At 37.8% G+C, this 17,763-nt stretch overlaps 1 protein-coding gene across 1 annotated transcript in view; it reads right to left on the minus strand.

Moving 5' to 3' along the window:
- Positions 1–3,241: 3,241 nt before the first annotated feature.
- Positions 3,242–17,763, minus strand: part of LOC136871672 (uncharacterized) — a 114,151-nt gene continuing 99,629 nt past the window's right edge. The window contains exons 7-8 of the mRNA XM_067145171.2: positions 10,187–10,436; positions 3,242–3,457 (exon numbers count right to left, since the gene is read on the minus strand). Of these exons, the coding sequence (XP_067001272.1) occupies positions 10,189–10,436 (248 nt within the window). The 3' untranslated portion in view covers positions 3,242–3,457; positions 10,187–10,188. The remainder of the gene's footprint in view (positions 3,458–10,186; positions 10,437–17,763) is intronic.

Below are 17,763 nucleotides of genomic sequence, written 5' to 3' on the forward strand. Positions count from 1 at the left end.
CATTGTACGTGAGCATTTTGCTGCACCTGGGTTTTATAAGATTTGTCAGTTACAAAAAATGAATGTTTGTCAATCTTCTTCTTCTTTTCCTACCACTTTTCCCACACCTGTGGGGTCACCGATGCGAACTGCGTTGCACATGTGGATTTGGCCCTGTTTTATGGCTGGATGCCCTTCCTGATGCCAACCCTATATGGAGGGATGTAATCACTATTACGTGTTTCTATGGTGGTTGGTAGCTTGGTATGTTGTCTGAAAATGAAGAGGAGAGTGTTGGGACGAATGCAAACACCCAGTCCAAGAGCCAGAAGAATTAATTAGAAGCAATTCAAATTCCTGGCCTGGCCGAGAATCGAAGCCGGGACCCTCTGAACCATTCAGCCAACGAATCGGACAATGAATGTTTGTTAATATCTTAATCATAAAATGTTTAAGCTGGAACTTACCAGTATTTTGTTCCATTTGTGCTAAATTAAGAATTGCCCTTACCAGGCTTGCTCTTTGGTTTTTTCCCATTCTATTGGAATTGGCACTTGATGTGGACTTGGCCCAGTTTTATGGCTGGATGCCTCTCCTGATGCCAGCTCCATGTGGAGGAATATAATTATTTCCTATTGCCTGTTTCTGTGGTGTGTACATGATGAAATATATTAAGATGACCACAGATACCCAGTCACCAAGCTAGAGGAAATAACCATAAGTAGTTAAAATTTCTGGCCCACCTGGGAATCAAATCCAGGACACTCTGAACTGAAGACCATTATGCCAACCATTCAGCCAAGGAATACGTAAAATAGTAATATAAATTATGCATTTGACCAATACGTTAAAGCAGGAAGATAGTTACATGATGAGGTAGGCAAATGCTCGAATGTCCACTCAACTGAAACAAGTAGCACAGCATTACGAAGACAAACAACCTTTATCTTTGAGAAAAATCCTTTTTGGCGGGTAGATGACAACACTACAAAAGTCAGGTAGAGGGAGAGACAAATTTTTTACTTTTTATCATTTCCATGAAAATGCGATTCCAAATTCATTGTGAGCAAAATTCTCATATAGCGACCAATGGCAAGTTAAGATGATCAAAGCATCATTTCACAACTTTTCTGGAGGTCCATGAAGTCCATGTTGTTGACAGCCTATTTCAACTACAAATAATCAAAACTATTTTCTGTTTTCCAATATTATCATAACCAGCAGGAGAAAAACAGTGAACAAGAAAAGTGTTGTAATATGTTTCATGTTGCAATTTGACATTGTAGCTCTCTTTCAAATACCTCATATAAATATGGCAACTGTAGTTTTAAGTTCTCAGCCATTAAATCATATAATCATCTTCCAAGAGATTTAAAATCAATTTCCAATCTGTCAGCTTCCAAGACTAAATTAAAGAAAGTAGTAGACTAATTTTGTGAGAAGAGTTTGTATAATTGTAACGTAAAGGAAATATTGGAATTTTTAGATTAAAGATCATTATAATATATTTAACATATTTGCAGCCAATTTATATGTATATATTATATAATTTGTACATGCTTACCAAATTGTACTGTACAATTCCTGTATATGAGCCTTTGGCTTGTTAGAAATAATTAATTAATAAAAAATAAAATAATTAGTGAAAATTAATTACATTTATTTCACAACAACTGAAACTTTGGTATGTTATCAAACATAATTCTTTCACTTCTGAAATAAATATTAATGTTAGCAATATTGTTCCAATATTTTTTAAAGCGACGCAAAATTATTTGTCACCAAAAATCCCAGTCCTCTTATCACACTGACACTTCCTTTCTATGAGGGCTGTTCACTGCAGACAGAGACTGATTTATCAAAGGTTAAGCAAAACCTTTTAAGGATACACAACATTTATCAACGAGCTTAAATAGCTTTCCAGGATATTAGACCCAGTAGACATTTTAAAAGTGTCAACATCTGAGCTAAACTCTATTCATTTATGCTCTCATGAATAAAGATAATGCGAGATTTAATGTTCAGTAGACCATTAGCAGGAATCTGGACTAATTGGGACTGGAGGTAGTTTGGATTATTAATCTACACCTTTGAACAAATATTTGACACAACTGCACTGTAAATAATAAAAGTGAGCAGGTATTATGTACCTTATTGAAAATAATAACTTCATTTCTGCACCTGTTCTGATTTCCTACAGTATTTTCAATATAAAATTCAAACTGCTGCCCTTGATTTTTATGTCAGTTATGACTATCTTCCCAATATCTTAAACAGTAACTAAGGATGACCCATTGTCTCCCTTTGAAAATCTTTCTAATATCTCAAACTTTGGTTCAATAGTTAACATCTTACATTTCCTCCTCAGGGATAAATAAGATGCCATAATTGTACAAGCTTTATAAAAACACTGCATAAACATTCACTATATGTACTGTATATAGCAGGGCCTCTCAAACGCCCAAAATCTCACGTGTGCAAACAGCGGCGCAGAATTCCTGTGCACAATGCATCGGCCCCGCTCGGCTCAGCTTGGACCAACGCTTCGTCTCTGGGCTACTCGGCTAAGCTCGGCTCAACTCGGCTTGAATTTGGAGCACTACGGAGCAAGTGAGGAAGAGGGAGACAGGGGAAGCGAGCGAGACAGTGCTATTGCTCCAAATCGAGACGTGGGGTCTGCACTCTTGTCAACCAAGCGAAGTCGTCTTTTGCACTGTGCACCAAGCGCATGCACCCTGAGAGGCCCTGGTATATAGTATCAACATCTTGTAAAGTCATTTTCTTTAACCAGTGGCTCTGTTCGATTCAAAGACAATGTTTGTTGCACTGTCAAGCTGATATGAGTACACAAATATTCCTGCAGTTAACAGTGCAAGCAATTAAACTTACATGGACATTCACTGTGTATTTTAAAGACCTCCAAAATTACCATATTCCATCATCAGAAGGAAAAAAGAAAAATCCCTGTTCGGATAATTGACTCTCCTCTGTACATACCTTGAAGAACATGTAACCTTTTCTTAAAGAAAATATATATGTTTATATTTTCATTTAGCATGGTAGATACTTGGCTTAAATCTACAATTTCAGTAACATCAATTGTAACTTGGCATATTTTGACATTTTGTTTCATTATTGTTCACATTACTTTTTGATTTACCTGATAGTAAATCCAATCAATTCTCGATTGAAGCTTATAGGATGCTGAGATTCCAATAGTTTGAAACTTAACAACACTGTAGCCTCCATGTATTGCATCTCGTGCAGTTGGTTAGTAGAAATCCGTTAACATCATAAAGGAGCATTTGTGACGTGCACAGTGTTGCTTACTGAGTAGCGACTCATCAGTTGTAAGTATGTAAGCAATGTCCTCCTTGAGGAATGATACTTTCAGCACCAATTTTCCACCACATGAAACTCCGGGTGCAACTCAAGTTATACTTGTAACACTGATGCATTTCAGATTGTGTCCTGTTCCCTGTAAAAAACAAAACCAAAAAGAACATGTCCTGTGAATATGAACTTTCTATCTCTAGTCTTACAAGGTGTTCTGTTTTTTATGAACATGAGTGTAAATGCATATTTTCCCATTTTTTACTGTGGACGTCATATTTTGGTCATTTTAATTTTTTAAGGTCATATTTTGCACAAAAAAGTACTGTATTTTGAATGTGATATCTGATATACAAACCCTGTTTCCTTATCTCCTAATTTTTGCCTATGATTTCTGTAAATATTAAAAAATGTACCTAGGGGAAATACACACAAAACACAGCCAACTGATTCATGCAGCGCCACAGCTAGTAGTGGAGACTCATGGAGCAGCGTGAAGAAGTGTGATTAGTATCTGATGGCACTAAACCTCAGCTGTACACTAAACAAGTTCATGTGCTGGAGCATGCCCAAGAGGGAAGGAACGCTCACTTCGCTAGTTGCCACCAAAGTGTTCTCATCGGTTCCTGGTGACTAAATTAGGGTGACAAGGTTTCATTTTTCTCCCAATAGCTCAGCAGTATTTACACCATCCACTACTTTCCTGCCCATACTTTGCCCTCCAAGTTACAGGCTTTGTGCAGGTTTGTGTCATCAGATAGTAATCTCACTTCTAGCATGAGCTGTGAGGAAGGAAAGCCAAGGTCATAGACAATGAGGTATGGATCCATTTATTGTCTTACTTTATTTATTTTTTACAATTTGTTTTACATCGCACAGATACAGATAGGTCTTATGGAGACGATGGGATAGGAGAGGCCTAGAAGTAGGAAGGAAGCGGTCGTGGCCTTAATTAAGGTACAGCCCTAGCATTAGCCTGGTGTGAAAATAGGAAACCATGGAAAACCATCTTTAGGGCAGCCGACAATGGGGTTCAAACCCACTATCTCCTGGATGCAAGTTTACAGCTGCACGCCTCTAACTGCACAGCCAACTTGCCCGGTCGTACTTTCTTAGTGTGTAGTCAGATACTAAATGACTTCTTATTGTATGATCACATCATACTTCTATTTAATTGTAATACATACCGTATGTAATTGTTCCCTTGAATAATTTTTTATTGTATAATACTGAATCAAAATCGTTATTGCAGTTAAGTTTATAAACTGTCAACTGTTACTATTCAGAGAGCGTGCCCCATACTCAGGGATGGAATAATTGTCCCGGTCAGTTCAGTAAAATTCCTATATAAAACCCTGGATATTTTATATTTAACCATTAACATTAGGTGTGTAATATAATACAGTATCAAAATAAATTAAAACTCCCACCATCAAGTGGTCACTTTCCTGCCCATCTTGAAGTATTAATTCTCATATTGTACAACAGATGGCAGTAATACCACTGTCATATCTGCTTAGAATACCACTCCGATTCTGTAAATGATGGAATATTTTTGTTGATGTATTAATCTCAAAGAGGATATACCGTAACAGGTTAATCTTACATACAGTTTTGAAACCACAACACTGACCAATGGAGATAATTCCAAACTCCAGGCAGCTGAAATGAAATTCCTATGCACTATGATCCAGAAAACCAGGAAAGACAAGATTAGGAATGAGAAAATTAGAGAAGAAGTAGGAATAGATGATTATCTCCTCAGTAAGATTCAGATATCATGACTGAAGTGGTTTGGTCACATGAAGGGGATGCCAGTTAACCGAACTGCAAGGTAGGAATTTGACAGAAAAGTAGGAGGAGGACGACCCATGGGAAGACCACGAAGGAAATTTATAGATTTAATTAAGAACGATGTACTGCTGAGAGGTCATGATTGGGACAAGTTGGTGGAGGAGGAATGGTACAAGGACAGAATGAGATGGAGGAGGCTCATATACCACACCCAGGAAACTGGAGATGGTTTAGGATGATGGTGATGATGATGATGATGATGATGTTAGCTTGAAGGTAGACTTAGCAGATCTATAAAAAACAAAATTTGTCAAATTTATGAATGTATGTAATTTTATAATGATACCGTAAGTTACTTGATGAAATTTAGTGAGTGTTTCTCAAAGCTGGGTCCTTCTAAAGGTACCACCTTATTGGGAAGTAGATTGTACTTTTAAGTGGCTACATGGAAAGGTGAGCTCAATGGAGGGCAGTTTGATCAAGTTTGATTACTGTATTATAGTGTCTTAAGTTTTGCATTCCGAGATACTGATTTTTTATTGTACCTGTTCCAAGTGATCCTATAAGCTTTCTGTAACTTGGAAATTCTTTCTTTATTTGCTTCGCAGTTTAAACCAGAGGGCTGAAAAATTTCTCCCAAATATCTGAATTGGTTCACCTGAAAGATTTTGCCGAATTTAGTTATCATAGGTTGTCCATCTAAATATCGTGAAGCTCCTTCCAGGTATTGAGTTTTCTCATACAAGATGTGAAGTCCCGTTTTGATGGCAATTTCATGTAATTTTTCAATGGAATAAATCGCTTCTTGCCTATTATTGGAAAGGATTGCTACGTCGTCCGCAAAGGCCAGACAGTGCAAGTGAATTCTATCTTAAAGCAGTCTGCCAAGGGTTATTCCTTTACTTTCCCAGGTCCTGATTACTTTCTCAAGTACAAGATTGAACAGTAACGGAGATAATCCGTCTCCTTGACGGACCACGATGTTAATGGTATAAGGATCAGATATTTCGCCTAGGAATTTAACTTTTGAACTAGTGCCAGTTAATGTTTGTCTGGTTAATGCTCTTGTTCTTTTATCCACTTGAAATTCTTCTAGAGTATTGGAAAGTATTTGACGGTCTATAGTCATTTGCTTTTTTGAAATCTACAAAAGTAATGACAGTTTGTCTGGTTTTGCATATTTGTAGGATAGTTTTAAGATGAAGGATTTGTTCTGTACAAGATCTTCCTTTTCGGAAACCTGCCTGGTATTCACCAATTAGATGGTCTGTTTGTTTCTCAAGTCCAGTGAACAGGGCTTTGGAAAAAATTTTGTAAGCAACTCGTATCAAGCTAATTCCTTTATAATTATTGATGTTGGTTTTATCCCCTTTCTAGTGTAGTGGATGGATTAACGCACATTTCCAAGCTTCAGAGATTTCTTCAGTGATCCAGATGTTTTCCAGAATCTAATGGATTTTGCGGGCTACGCTCTTGCCTCCTATCTTCAGCATTTCAGCAATTATGCCATCTTTCCCTGGGGCTTTGTTATTTTTGAGACCATGGATTATTTCTTCGACTTCTTCCAATGTTGGGGGTTCTGAATCTTGATTAGATGAAGGTGTTTCAAAGGTGAGTTGTTCTTTAGGGGATTGACAGTTTAAAAGACCCTTGAAATACACTGCTAGAAGTTTGCAGTTTTTCTTGATTATTCATTTCTAATGTTCCATTCGGGCATTTGAAGCAAAGACCAGGTGCCTGATAATTTGATAATTCTTCTCGGAAAGTTTTGTAGAAGTTACCTGTATTATTTTTTGTAAAATCTTGTTCAATTTCTGCCAATCTATAATGATCATATTTGCATTTCTTAGACCTGATGATTTTTTATGTTGGTTTTTGTATTTTGGTGAATTCCCGCCAGGTTAGTTCGTTTTTATGAGAATTCTATTTCTGCCAGGCTTTAATTATAAAGTTTATGGCTTTGTTTCAGGTTTCATTCCACCACCTATGTTTGTGTTTCCTGAGTGGTGTGCTAACATTTTGAGAAGCCTTCAAAAGTATGTCTTTGAGTTCTACCCAATTCGAAGGATTGTGAGTAGGGATAATTTCAATGAATGTACTGGTGTTCTGTTTAAGAAATTCCGGATCAACGTGCAGGGTTTTTGTAGTTCTTGGTTTGGACCTGTTTGGTTGAAATTTTACCTTAATTAAGGATAGATAGTAAGGGCTGCCTGGCCGAGGCGGTAAAGGCGTGCTCGGTTCTCCTGGAAGGACGTGGGTTTGAATCCCCATCAGGAAGTCATAAATTTAAGAAACGAGATTTCCACTTCTGGAGGTGCATATGGCCTTGAGGTTCACTCAGCCTACATAAAAAATGAGTACCAGGTTAATTCCTGGGGGCAAAGGCGGCTGGGCGTAGAGCTAACCACTCTACCTCATCACGTGCCGAGGTTAACAATGGTGGAAGCCTTTACCTTCCACTCCTCCAAGGGCCTTAATGGCCTGTACAGAGGTGACTTTGCTTTTTAAGGATAGATAGTGGTCAGAGTCAACGATTCCTTTTTTAACTTTAACATTCATAATTTTTTTTTAATTGTTCTTGGAAAAAGCCACATGATCTATTTGAAATTCTTCCAAGTGAAAATTTGGGGTTCTCCAGGTTTTTTTCCTTGTGTGGAAGTGCTGAGAAATGTGTTGACATTAATTTGAGATCAAAAATTTTGCAAAAGTCAGTTAATCTTTCTTCATTTTTACTAGTCCTATTGTGCACTGGATATAGTCCTAGAATGGTCCTGAATTTCTTTTCTCTACCAATTTGGGCATTAAAATCTTCCAATAGAATTTTTATGTGATGTTTTGGAATTGTGGCTGTAGTTTCTTCAACTCCCAGAAGTCTGCCATCATTTGTGGATCTTTTCGATTGTAGTTATTGGTGGGAGCATGCGCATTAATCAGTGTATAAGCTTTGTTTCCTTATTTAATGGATAATGTTTCTTCTTACAGCGAATCCAGTGCCAAATTGTAATGGCTTCTTATAAAGGAAGATTGCTGGCTTGCCTTTGTAAATTCTATAATTTCCTGAGTCAAAATGATTTTCATCCGTATATCTGGTTTCCTGAAGTGCTAAAATTTGGATGTTTAAGTTATCTAACTTGTCTGTTAATTGCTTTAACTTCCCAGTTTTCTGAAGTGTGTTGATGTTTAGTCTGCCAATGAAAGTCTTACGTTTTGAGCGAAAATATTTGGGAAGCTCCGATACATTCCCGCATGATGTTCGTGGTCCCCCAGAATACAATGACTGAGAAAAACTAGTATGTCTACTAGTGCCTGGGGTAGGTGCATCGTTGAAAAATGACATCATGCTAATAGGTTGAAAGTATTGGGGAGATTGATTGTGATCAACCTTAATGTTACAACTAAGTTAGTGAGCCTTAGAGGTTGCCTCAAGATGTTCTCTGGCTGTCATTTTACGGCATTGAGCCAACCCTCCTCCTTTCACCGGACTTGGGACCGGCACAGCAACTACTGAGCTACCCAATCCACTCAGTAGGTACTGCAGGCGGGATTACTATTATTATTTACTTTTTTGCTTTAAATACAGCTTTGTCGATAATCTGCCAGTTTTTGTCACGTACAGTTCCATCCTAGTTTTGTTGAAGAGAATTTTGGAAACTCTGTTTTAGTATCACCATATGTGGTGCTCATTTTCTGCGGCATCTAAGTTTCTATGATCTGTGTGTAAAAGCAAAATCATCTGCATACAGACCATGAAGGCCCTTGGAGGGATGGAAGGTAAAGGCTTCCATTATCTGTAACCTTAGCACTTGGTGGGGTAGAGTGGTTACCTCTGTACCCAGTCATCCTTGCCCCTAGGAATTAACGTGATATTCATTTTTGGTGTAGGCTGCATGAACCTCAGGGCTATGTGCACCTCCAGAAGTGGATATCTTGTTTCTTAAATTTTTTTGTTTCCTGATGGGGATAACCCAAATATTATATGTAAGTGGTCTGCCCATTCAATACATACATAATTTATTACATCTAGTACATTTAAAATAAATTATTAGCAAACTTTGTTAAAGTTGTAAGTCATATAGTCAATAAAAACTGGTTGAATTGTTCATTAAACTCTTGATGATAAAGTTCGTGGGAATTAACAGTTTTATTCATAAAATCATAATGATCATTGTTTTGAATAAAAACCTTTGATTTAAAATAATTCTTGATAAAAGATCCTTGAGATCTTTGATAGACATTCCTTAATTTGTATTCAAGATTGATCGCTACAGGATTTCAAGTCGACATGGGGCCGAAGCAGTAAAGTTATTTGTAGAACTGAATAATGTTCTGTTTCCTTCTTACTGGCCCCGATGTGTGGTAAAGGACTCACTTCTGCTGAGGTAAGTGTCTAGATAGACAAATAACTTTACTGCTTCAGCCCCATGTTGACTTGAAATCCTGAAGCGTTCAATCTTAAATACAAATTAAGGAATGTCTATCAAAGATCTCAAGGATCTTTTATCAAGAATTATTTTAAATCAAAGGTTTTTATTCACAACAACGATCATTACGATTTTATGAATACAATTGTTAAATCCCACGAACTTTATCATCAAAAGTTTAATGAACAATTCATCCAGTTTTTATTGACTATATGACTTGCAGTTTTAATAATGTTTGCTAATAATTTATTTTAAATGTCCTTGCATATAAAAGTGTTTTTACTTTGTCTTTTCAACTTAATAATGTAATTTTTGTATTCTGATATATTATTGTAATTTATTCTAGCTGATGATGTCCCTTAGGGGACAAAACATGTACTAGATGTAATAAATTATGTATGTATTGAATAGGCGGACCACTTAAATATAATATTTGAGTTATTCTTGAATATTCACTACTTGGTTTTATAGTCAGTATGGGTTTTTATCTAAAATGAAGCTGTTAAAGCTTATTATATGTAATCCTGATAGGGAATTGAACCCACTTACTCTGTGTGCAGTTAATATACATTTTCTATAAAGCTTTATTAACTACCATATTAATTCATTTCCTGTTTGATTTACTAGCTAAACAGTGATATAACTGATTTTTCTCTCACCTTCAGTTATTGGTGTTGGCACTTGATGTGGTAGGAGGGCTGTCAGGCGGGAGCACTACGGTGAGTGGGTAGCTGCTAAGGATCACCTTGTGCTTCAGCGACTCTTCGTATGATGGCGGTGAAGTAGAGGTCGCCAGAGAACCTGTGGGCAGGAACAACCCCATGCACGGCGTGGGATGTAGTGGAAATGACGAGCTAGGAGACAGCACAGGTGAAGACCGAGGTTCCACACCATTCAGTGAACTGAATACTGTATAAAGTAAAAAGAGTACATTATTTTTAGTCAAGTAGAAAGAGAATTAGGGACAATGCTTTAAAGACAAAGAAAAAGCAGATCAAAAGGCAGTAGCAATCGTCATAGGTCTTACTGTTTGTTGAGTTCTCAGCCCAAAGGGTGGTTGGATCCCCAACACCTCTACCATCATCTGCCATTGATAGCCTAGGCATCATTGAGAGGTATACGGGGAAAATGAGGAGTGGGATAGTTTCCTGATGCTTTCATCACTAAGCCAGGAGGAGAGACGTACGTCTGCCAAACCCACTGACCTTATGAGCAACACTCCACACCATTTGAAACAGGGACTGGCTGCATAAGGAATGACATTACTAACATCTCTCATACCTCAGTCACATTCATGTTGTCAAAGCCAGTGATGGGAATGAGACAGTTCTTGAAAGTAACAATTCTAGCCCATACCAGAAGACAAAGTGCTCTGTAAACAATATGTCTTGTCAGAAATGGAAAATGAGCTTAGCATACAGTGTAAGCAAATATATTTCACTTCTTTGCTAGTGGTTTCAGGTTTCACTAACAGGAAACAGCCATAGCCTTAATTCAGCAATATCTCTGACATTTGCCTTGTGTGAAAATGGGAAACTATTTTCAGGAATACCAATGGTGGCATTTAAACCCATCTTCTCCTGAATGCAAGATTACAGCTACATGACCCATACTCAGTAGGGTAGCCAGGACTGGCCGATGTGGTGGGGAGGTTATATTTAAAAAATGATGGTAGAACACAATGAGGGTGCTTGTGCTTGTATGTAGTGTGAGCATACGTACCGAGAACGCTGATACATGTGAATTATGTTATTCAGATTGCAGTACACTACAAAATTTTACATTAAAATACAGAACAAGAACAATATTATCAAGGTCAACAGTTTTACAGTGAATGGTTTGTTCAGTTTACAATCAAAAATCCAACTTTTGAGCTTGTTAGAAGATAGATTCAACAGATCTGTGGGTTCTGCAATTATTTAGTTTATTGTCAATTTCCATTTCTTTTTGTAAAAATTCCATGGTAGGGTGGTTCTAACTCCCAGTAACTGCCCCCCCCCCCGGCTATGCCGCTGCCGATACAACAATTCAATTGTCTATATATTATTAATAGGGGCTGCCTGGCCGAGGCGGTAAAGGCATGCTCGGTTCGTCCGGAAGGACGTGGGTTCGAATCCCCGTCAGGAAGTCGTAAAATTTAAGAAACAAGATTTCCATTTCCGGAGGTGCATATGGCCCTGAGGTTCACTCAGCTTACACCAAAAATGAGTACCAGGTTAATTGCTGGAGGCAAAGGTGGCTGGGCGTAGACCTAACCACTCTACCCCATCACGTGCCGAGGTTAACAATGGTGGAAGCCTTTATCTTCCACTCCTCCAAGGGGCTTCATGGCCTGTACAGAGCTGACTTCGCTTTTATATATCATTAATAGAAAAGAATGAACTTGTAATAAATCCACACAGAGCAAAACAAACGACAGTGAAATGTCATGTAATTTCGTTGGCACAGTAATGTGTTCAAAATACAAGGTGTCCGGGTTAAAGGTAAAATAATATAAAATGTAATAACTTGAGAAATAATGGAGATATTTATTGGCTGTTTGTTTCTACAACTAGGGTGTTAGCTTGTGGCGGCAGTGGTACCACATGCACATGCGCGTAACTGCATTGTTCACGAGAAGCATGCCAGTAACCATGTGGACTCCACAGCAGAGGGTGTTCTGTGTGCTTTCGCTCGCAGAGATAAAATCCGTTACACTAGTACAACGTAGATTTCGGCATGAGTATGGATGATGTTCCCACTTATGTAACAATCATGAAATGGGACAGGCGCCTTCGAGAATCTGGGACCTTGCTGTCATGTCGGGCCGCCACACCAAGCACGCAGTTTCAGAGGCTAGTGTTGATTTAATCCGTGAGTCCTTCGAGTGGAGCCGTCGTCAGTCAATTCGACAAGCAAGTAGGCAGTTACAGTTACCTCGATCGACAGTACACAATGTCGTCCACGAAACGTTGTGCCTGCGGGCGTACAAACTACAGCTTCATCAGAAAATCAAACCTCAGGACAGGCCGCTATGGAAGGCATTCGCGGAGACAATTTTGGCAAAAATTGATGGAAACGAGGCATTCCTTGATTCGGTCTGTTTCTCGGATGGGGCTACATTCCATATTTCCAGCACAGCAAACAAGCACAATTGCCGCATATGGGGATCTGAACCCCCCCACGTAGTGATACGGTTGGAACGGGACTCTGAAAGTGAATGCGTGATGTGGATTGTTGAAGGACAGGAATATTGGCCCATTCTTCTTCGTGGAGCCTACAGTTAATGGAACACGTTATCTAGACATGTTGGAGCAGTATGTTGTGCCACAACTTCCTCGTGATGTAATTTTTCAGCAAGATGGTGCACCATGCCATTATGCGGAAGTTGTGAGGGATTTGTTGAATCGTGAGTTCCCAGATCGCTGGATTGGGAGAGGTAGTCCATCGATTGCTTGGCCCCATATAAGCCCCGACATTACACCACTTACTTTTTTCATGTGGGGGTTTGTCAAGAATCAAGTGTACCAGATACCAGTTCGTGATCTACCAGATCTGCGTCATCGCATTCGTGCAGCTATCGCAAATGTTACACCTACAATGCTGCAGAACACTTGGAGAGAAGTGGAATACCAATTAGATGTCTGTTGCACCACTAAATGGTGCACATATCAAGGTTTATTAGGTATGTAAATAAACATTTTGAGTTACCCTACTTGTAGAAATAAACCACAAGTAAATATCTCCACTACTTCTCAAGTTATTAAATTTTATATTATTATACCTTTAACCCAGACACCTTCTATGTACCATCACGTGCGACTCGTTGTTCATTACATTTCTGAAGGTTATTGAAAATATTGATGATGTTATCCTCTCACGTAATTCAGGAATATTTGTAGGTGGACCATCTGTCTTGAAAACTGATCCTTTCAACATGCCCCATATGTAGGCATCTAAGACCATGATATTTAGGGAGCAGGAAGGGTACAGGAATGGAGTTTCACGAGAAATTGGGTGGTGTTCAAAGTATCGTTGCAGAAGGGTAAGCGACTCCCCTACGGTGTGGGCAATAGCTTCATCTTTCTGCATCTATTGTTGGTGGAGGGATAAATTTCTAGCACGACAAAAATCTCGCATATCCTGCATGAATGGGGTAATAATGAGGTCTCCATAGATTACCTGGTCCACTGTTTTTGGATTCTATACAGCATCCTCAACAAAATAAGGGCCCAATATTTCATGACCGGACATGGCACACCAAATCATAACCCTGTGTAGCAGTTTCTGTATAACGACATCAAGTCGTATAAAACATTAAAAATGTAGTTGTTTGGCAGTTGATTTAGCCATCTGATAACCGTATGTTGCAGAAGAAATCTGGATCTTCATACGTCATGGACAGTACTCGGCTGCTGTATTGTAATTGGGCTTGCTCATCCCTTTCTGTTAGACACTGAGAAACTTGAATGCAGTATACAAGTCCACACAGCTGTTTAAACATCCACTGAACAGACCATGTTTCAGTGATGTACATTGTGGACTGCACTTTAGAGACAGTAACACCTGCTGGAGAAGTTGTCCATGATTCTCAATTGTCGTGATGGTTCTTGGGCATCTTGCTCCCTTTCACTGACATAAGACTGATCCTATATGAAGAAACTTGTCAGCAACAGGTAATGTTGTTCTGTTATTTGATGCCTCCTTATTAAATCGCTCCTCATACTGTTCTTTAATGTGAAGCAAACTCAGCCCGTTGTGATGCCCCACTCCATACGACTGAAAAGAATGTTCCACTATAAACACCTTCTCCTCTGTTCTGAGAACCACAACGCAACACTGAATTCACTTCTTCTTATTATTATTCTTCTTCAAGTGCCATCCATATCCGGTCCCCCAGATGTTGGTGATCACCCTGGAGAATGCAATCCTTTCTTTAGCTACTTTACAAAATAAAATATTTATAAAATCCTCCTATCAATACAAGTCAAGTCATCTCTTAGATGAAAAGTCTATACATGTTTCAGCCTAATCTCAAGGCCATCTTCAGTAGTAAAACAATGATTACATAATATACAAACAAATTAAAAATCGTAATGATGTGAAGTGACAGTGATCATGATTAGTGAGTTAAAAACACATTGAGGTACAAAATCCTCTCGTCTAATAGATCTTGCTGACTGTTAAATAAAAACACTATGCTGAGGAGTGTAGTGAGACCGTCAATACTACGAATAAAACGTGTATAACATCTGTAATGAGAAAAAAGGAATATATGAGTGGATGAAGAACAAGTTAAAAATGATGTACAAAAAGAAAACTCATATGACTTACTTGTAACTAAAACTTGTCGTCTCGAATGGAGATGACCTTGTCGGTCTCAAGTCACATTGACAACTAAGCGATTTAATCATTATCATTATGTTGGCTGAATCTGAATTAGCGGTTAATAGGTTACCTACAGATGTTCAAAATGAGGTTAGATATGAAGTTAAGCGAAAGTTACTTTCATCTTTCGATCAGAAACATACTGGTTCTGGCAAACCCAATAAAGAACAAGTCACCAACATACGCAATCTCAAAAAGAAAATTAAAGATAACGATTTAATAGTAACTAAAGCAGATAAAGGTAATGCTACTGTAGTTATGGAGAAAAGTGACTACGTAAATAAAGCACAATTTTTCTTTCCTACAATAACTTTAACGCAGTAAAAAAAGATCCTACTAATAGAATACAAAGAGAGCTGAAAGCTTTTATTAAGAACTTTTATTTTTGTTTAATGACATAGAAAAATCAAAATTGATCATAATGAATCCCAAGTTACCTACGGCGAAAGCGTTACCGAAGATTCACAAGGCGGATGTCCCCATAAGGCCCGTTATTAACTTCAGAAGTAGTTCGACGTACAAAATATCCCAATTTATTCACAATTTTCTTAAAACACATTATTCCTTTCAAGCTAACACGTCAGTTAAAAATTCCCTGGAATTCTGCAATAGAATAAAAAATCTCACGTTACCGAAACATTACACCCTTCACTCCTTTGACATAGTAAATATGTACGCCAATGTACCCGTCAATAAAACCATCGAAATAGTAAAAAACAATCTTTCCAAATTCAGTAAATTGACTATGGAAGAGATAGAAGAGTTTATTCAGATCCTCAAGTTTACATTAATAATGGCTTCTTTACTTTTAATAACATCATATACCAACAGAAGGGGCTTCCTATGGGGTCACCGGCCTTGGGAATCCTCGCTGATATTTACGTAGATTTCCTCGAATACACTCACATTATAGGTAAAATTAATGGGATCAAACATTGGACTTGGTATGTGGATGATACTTTTATTATCCTGGATTCTCACATTACTGACAGCAACACCGTTCTTGAATTACTTAATAACCTGGATCCACACATAAAGTTTACGATAGAATCCGAGAACAACAATTCCCTTAATTATCTCGATTTAACTATTACTCGCAATTGGAATAAAACCATTTCTTTTAATATTTACAGGAAGCCCACTCACACAATAAACACAATCCACCAAACTTCTCTACACCCAGGGACACAGAAGAAGACAGCTTACAATAGTATGATTTTCAGAGCTCTTAATGTTCCTTTATCCCGTAAGAATTTTAGAAAGGAAATCAACACCATTTATGCAATAGCCGAAGGTAATGGTTTCAGTAAAGCTTTCGTGAATAAAATTCTCAATAAATTTAGAAATAAACCCAAGACCACCTTAGAAAAACAATCTTCCCATAAAGAGAAGTTCACCACATTTACCTTTAATAATAATAATAATAATAATAATAATAATATATATCCTATTTCAAACATCTGTAAAAAACACAAGTTAAAAGTAGCTTTCAAGACCGTTCACACCAATACAAAAATGTTTTTTAATTCTCATACTGTCAACAGCAAAAAATTTTCTAACTCTGGAATATACAAATTAAAATGCCAATCATGTCCTTCAACGTATATTGGACAAACAGGCCGCAGTTTCAATGTAGGATACTCCGAACATCTTAATGCCCTAAAGTATAATCGCTACTCAGCCATGAGCGAACATTGTAGAGAGAAAAATCATAAATACACAACAATTGATCAAGATTTAAAGATCCTGCATTACGAACAGAAAGGTCCCTTACTTAATATACTAGAGAATATATATATAGATATCAACCAATATAACAATCCCGTCTATAACTTAAATGAAATCAACGAAAAGAAAAATATATTATTGGAAACCTTTGTCCCGCTCATCTGCGAACAGTTCATTAATAAAAAAGAGTTTCACTACCGACATTCTAGAACAAGACCCGCCCTTCCATCAACACCCTCCTTCCGCGAATCACAACGTCCCTCCCTCCCTGCCCCTCCCCCTCCATTACCCCACCCAACCACATCGACACAGATACACAGTAAGCCACACACAGGCTTAGTTGTCAATGTGACTTGAGACCGACAAGGTCATCTCCATTCGAGACGACAAGTTTTAGTTACAATTAAGTCATATGAGTTTTCTTTTCGTACATCATTTTTAACTTGTTCTTCATCCACTCATATATTCCTTTTTTCTCATTACAGATGTTATACACGTTTTATTCGTAGTATTGACGGTCTCACTACACTCCTCAGCATAGTGTTTTTATTTAACAGTCAGCAAGATCTATTAGACGAGAGGATTTTGTACCTCAATGTGTTTTTAACTCACTAATCATGATCACTGTCACTTCACATCATTACGATTTTTAATTTGTTTGTATATTATGTAATCATTGTTTTACTACTGAAGATGGCCTTGAGATTAGGCTGAAACATGTATAGACTTTGCTTCATCTAACAGATGACTTGACTTGTATTGATAGGAGGATTTTATAAATATTTTATTTTGTAAAGTGATAACCGTCAATACGGAATGAGATTCATAACTTTCTTTAGCTAACTTGAAGAGTTGTTCAGTGTTGTTGATGCAAGTCCAGTCTGATGTTTTGGAGCCATAACTTCAGTGGTCTACCAGCTCCTCTCTTGCCTTCTGTCTTTCCTTGTAATATGAGGTGTAGAAGCCCGTACTTTCTACCTCATAGAACATGGCCTAAATAAGCTGTTTTCTCTGGCTTCAATGATGTTTACCACCTCACGCTATGCTCTAGCTTTCCTTAACACTTCATTATTGGTTACAAAATCTGTCCAGGCTATTTTGAGTATTCTCCTATGCAACCACCTTTCAAAGGCCTCTAATC

Source organism: Anabrus simplex, chromosome 1 (assembly GCF_040414725.1).
Source record: "Anabrus simplex isolate iqAnaSimp1 chromosome 1, ASM4041472v1, whole genome shotgun sequence".
Lineage (NCBI taxonomy): Eukaryota > Metazoa > Arthropoda > Insecta > Orthoptera > Tettigoniidae > Anabrus > Anabrus simplex.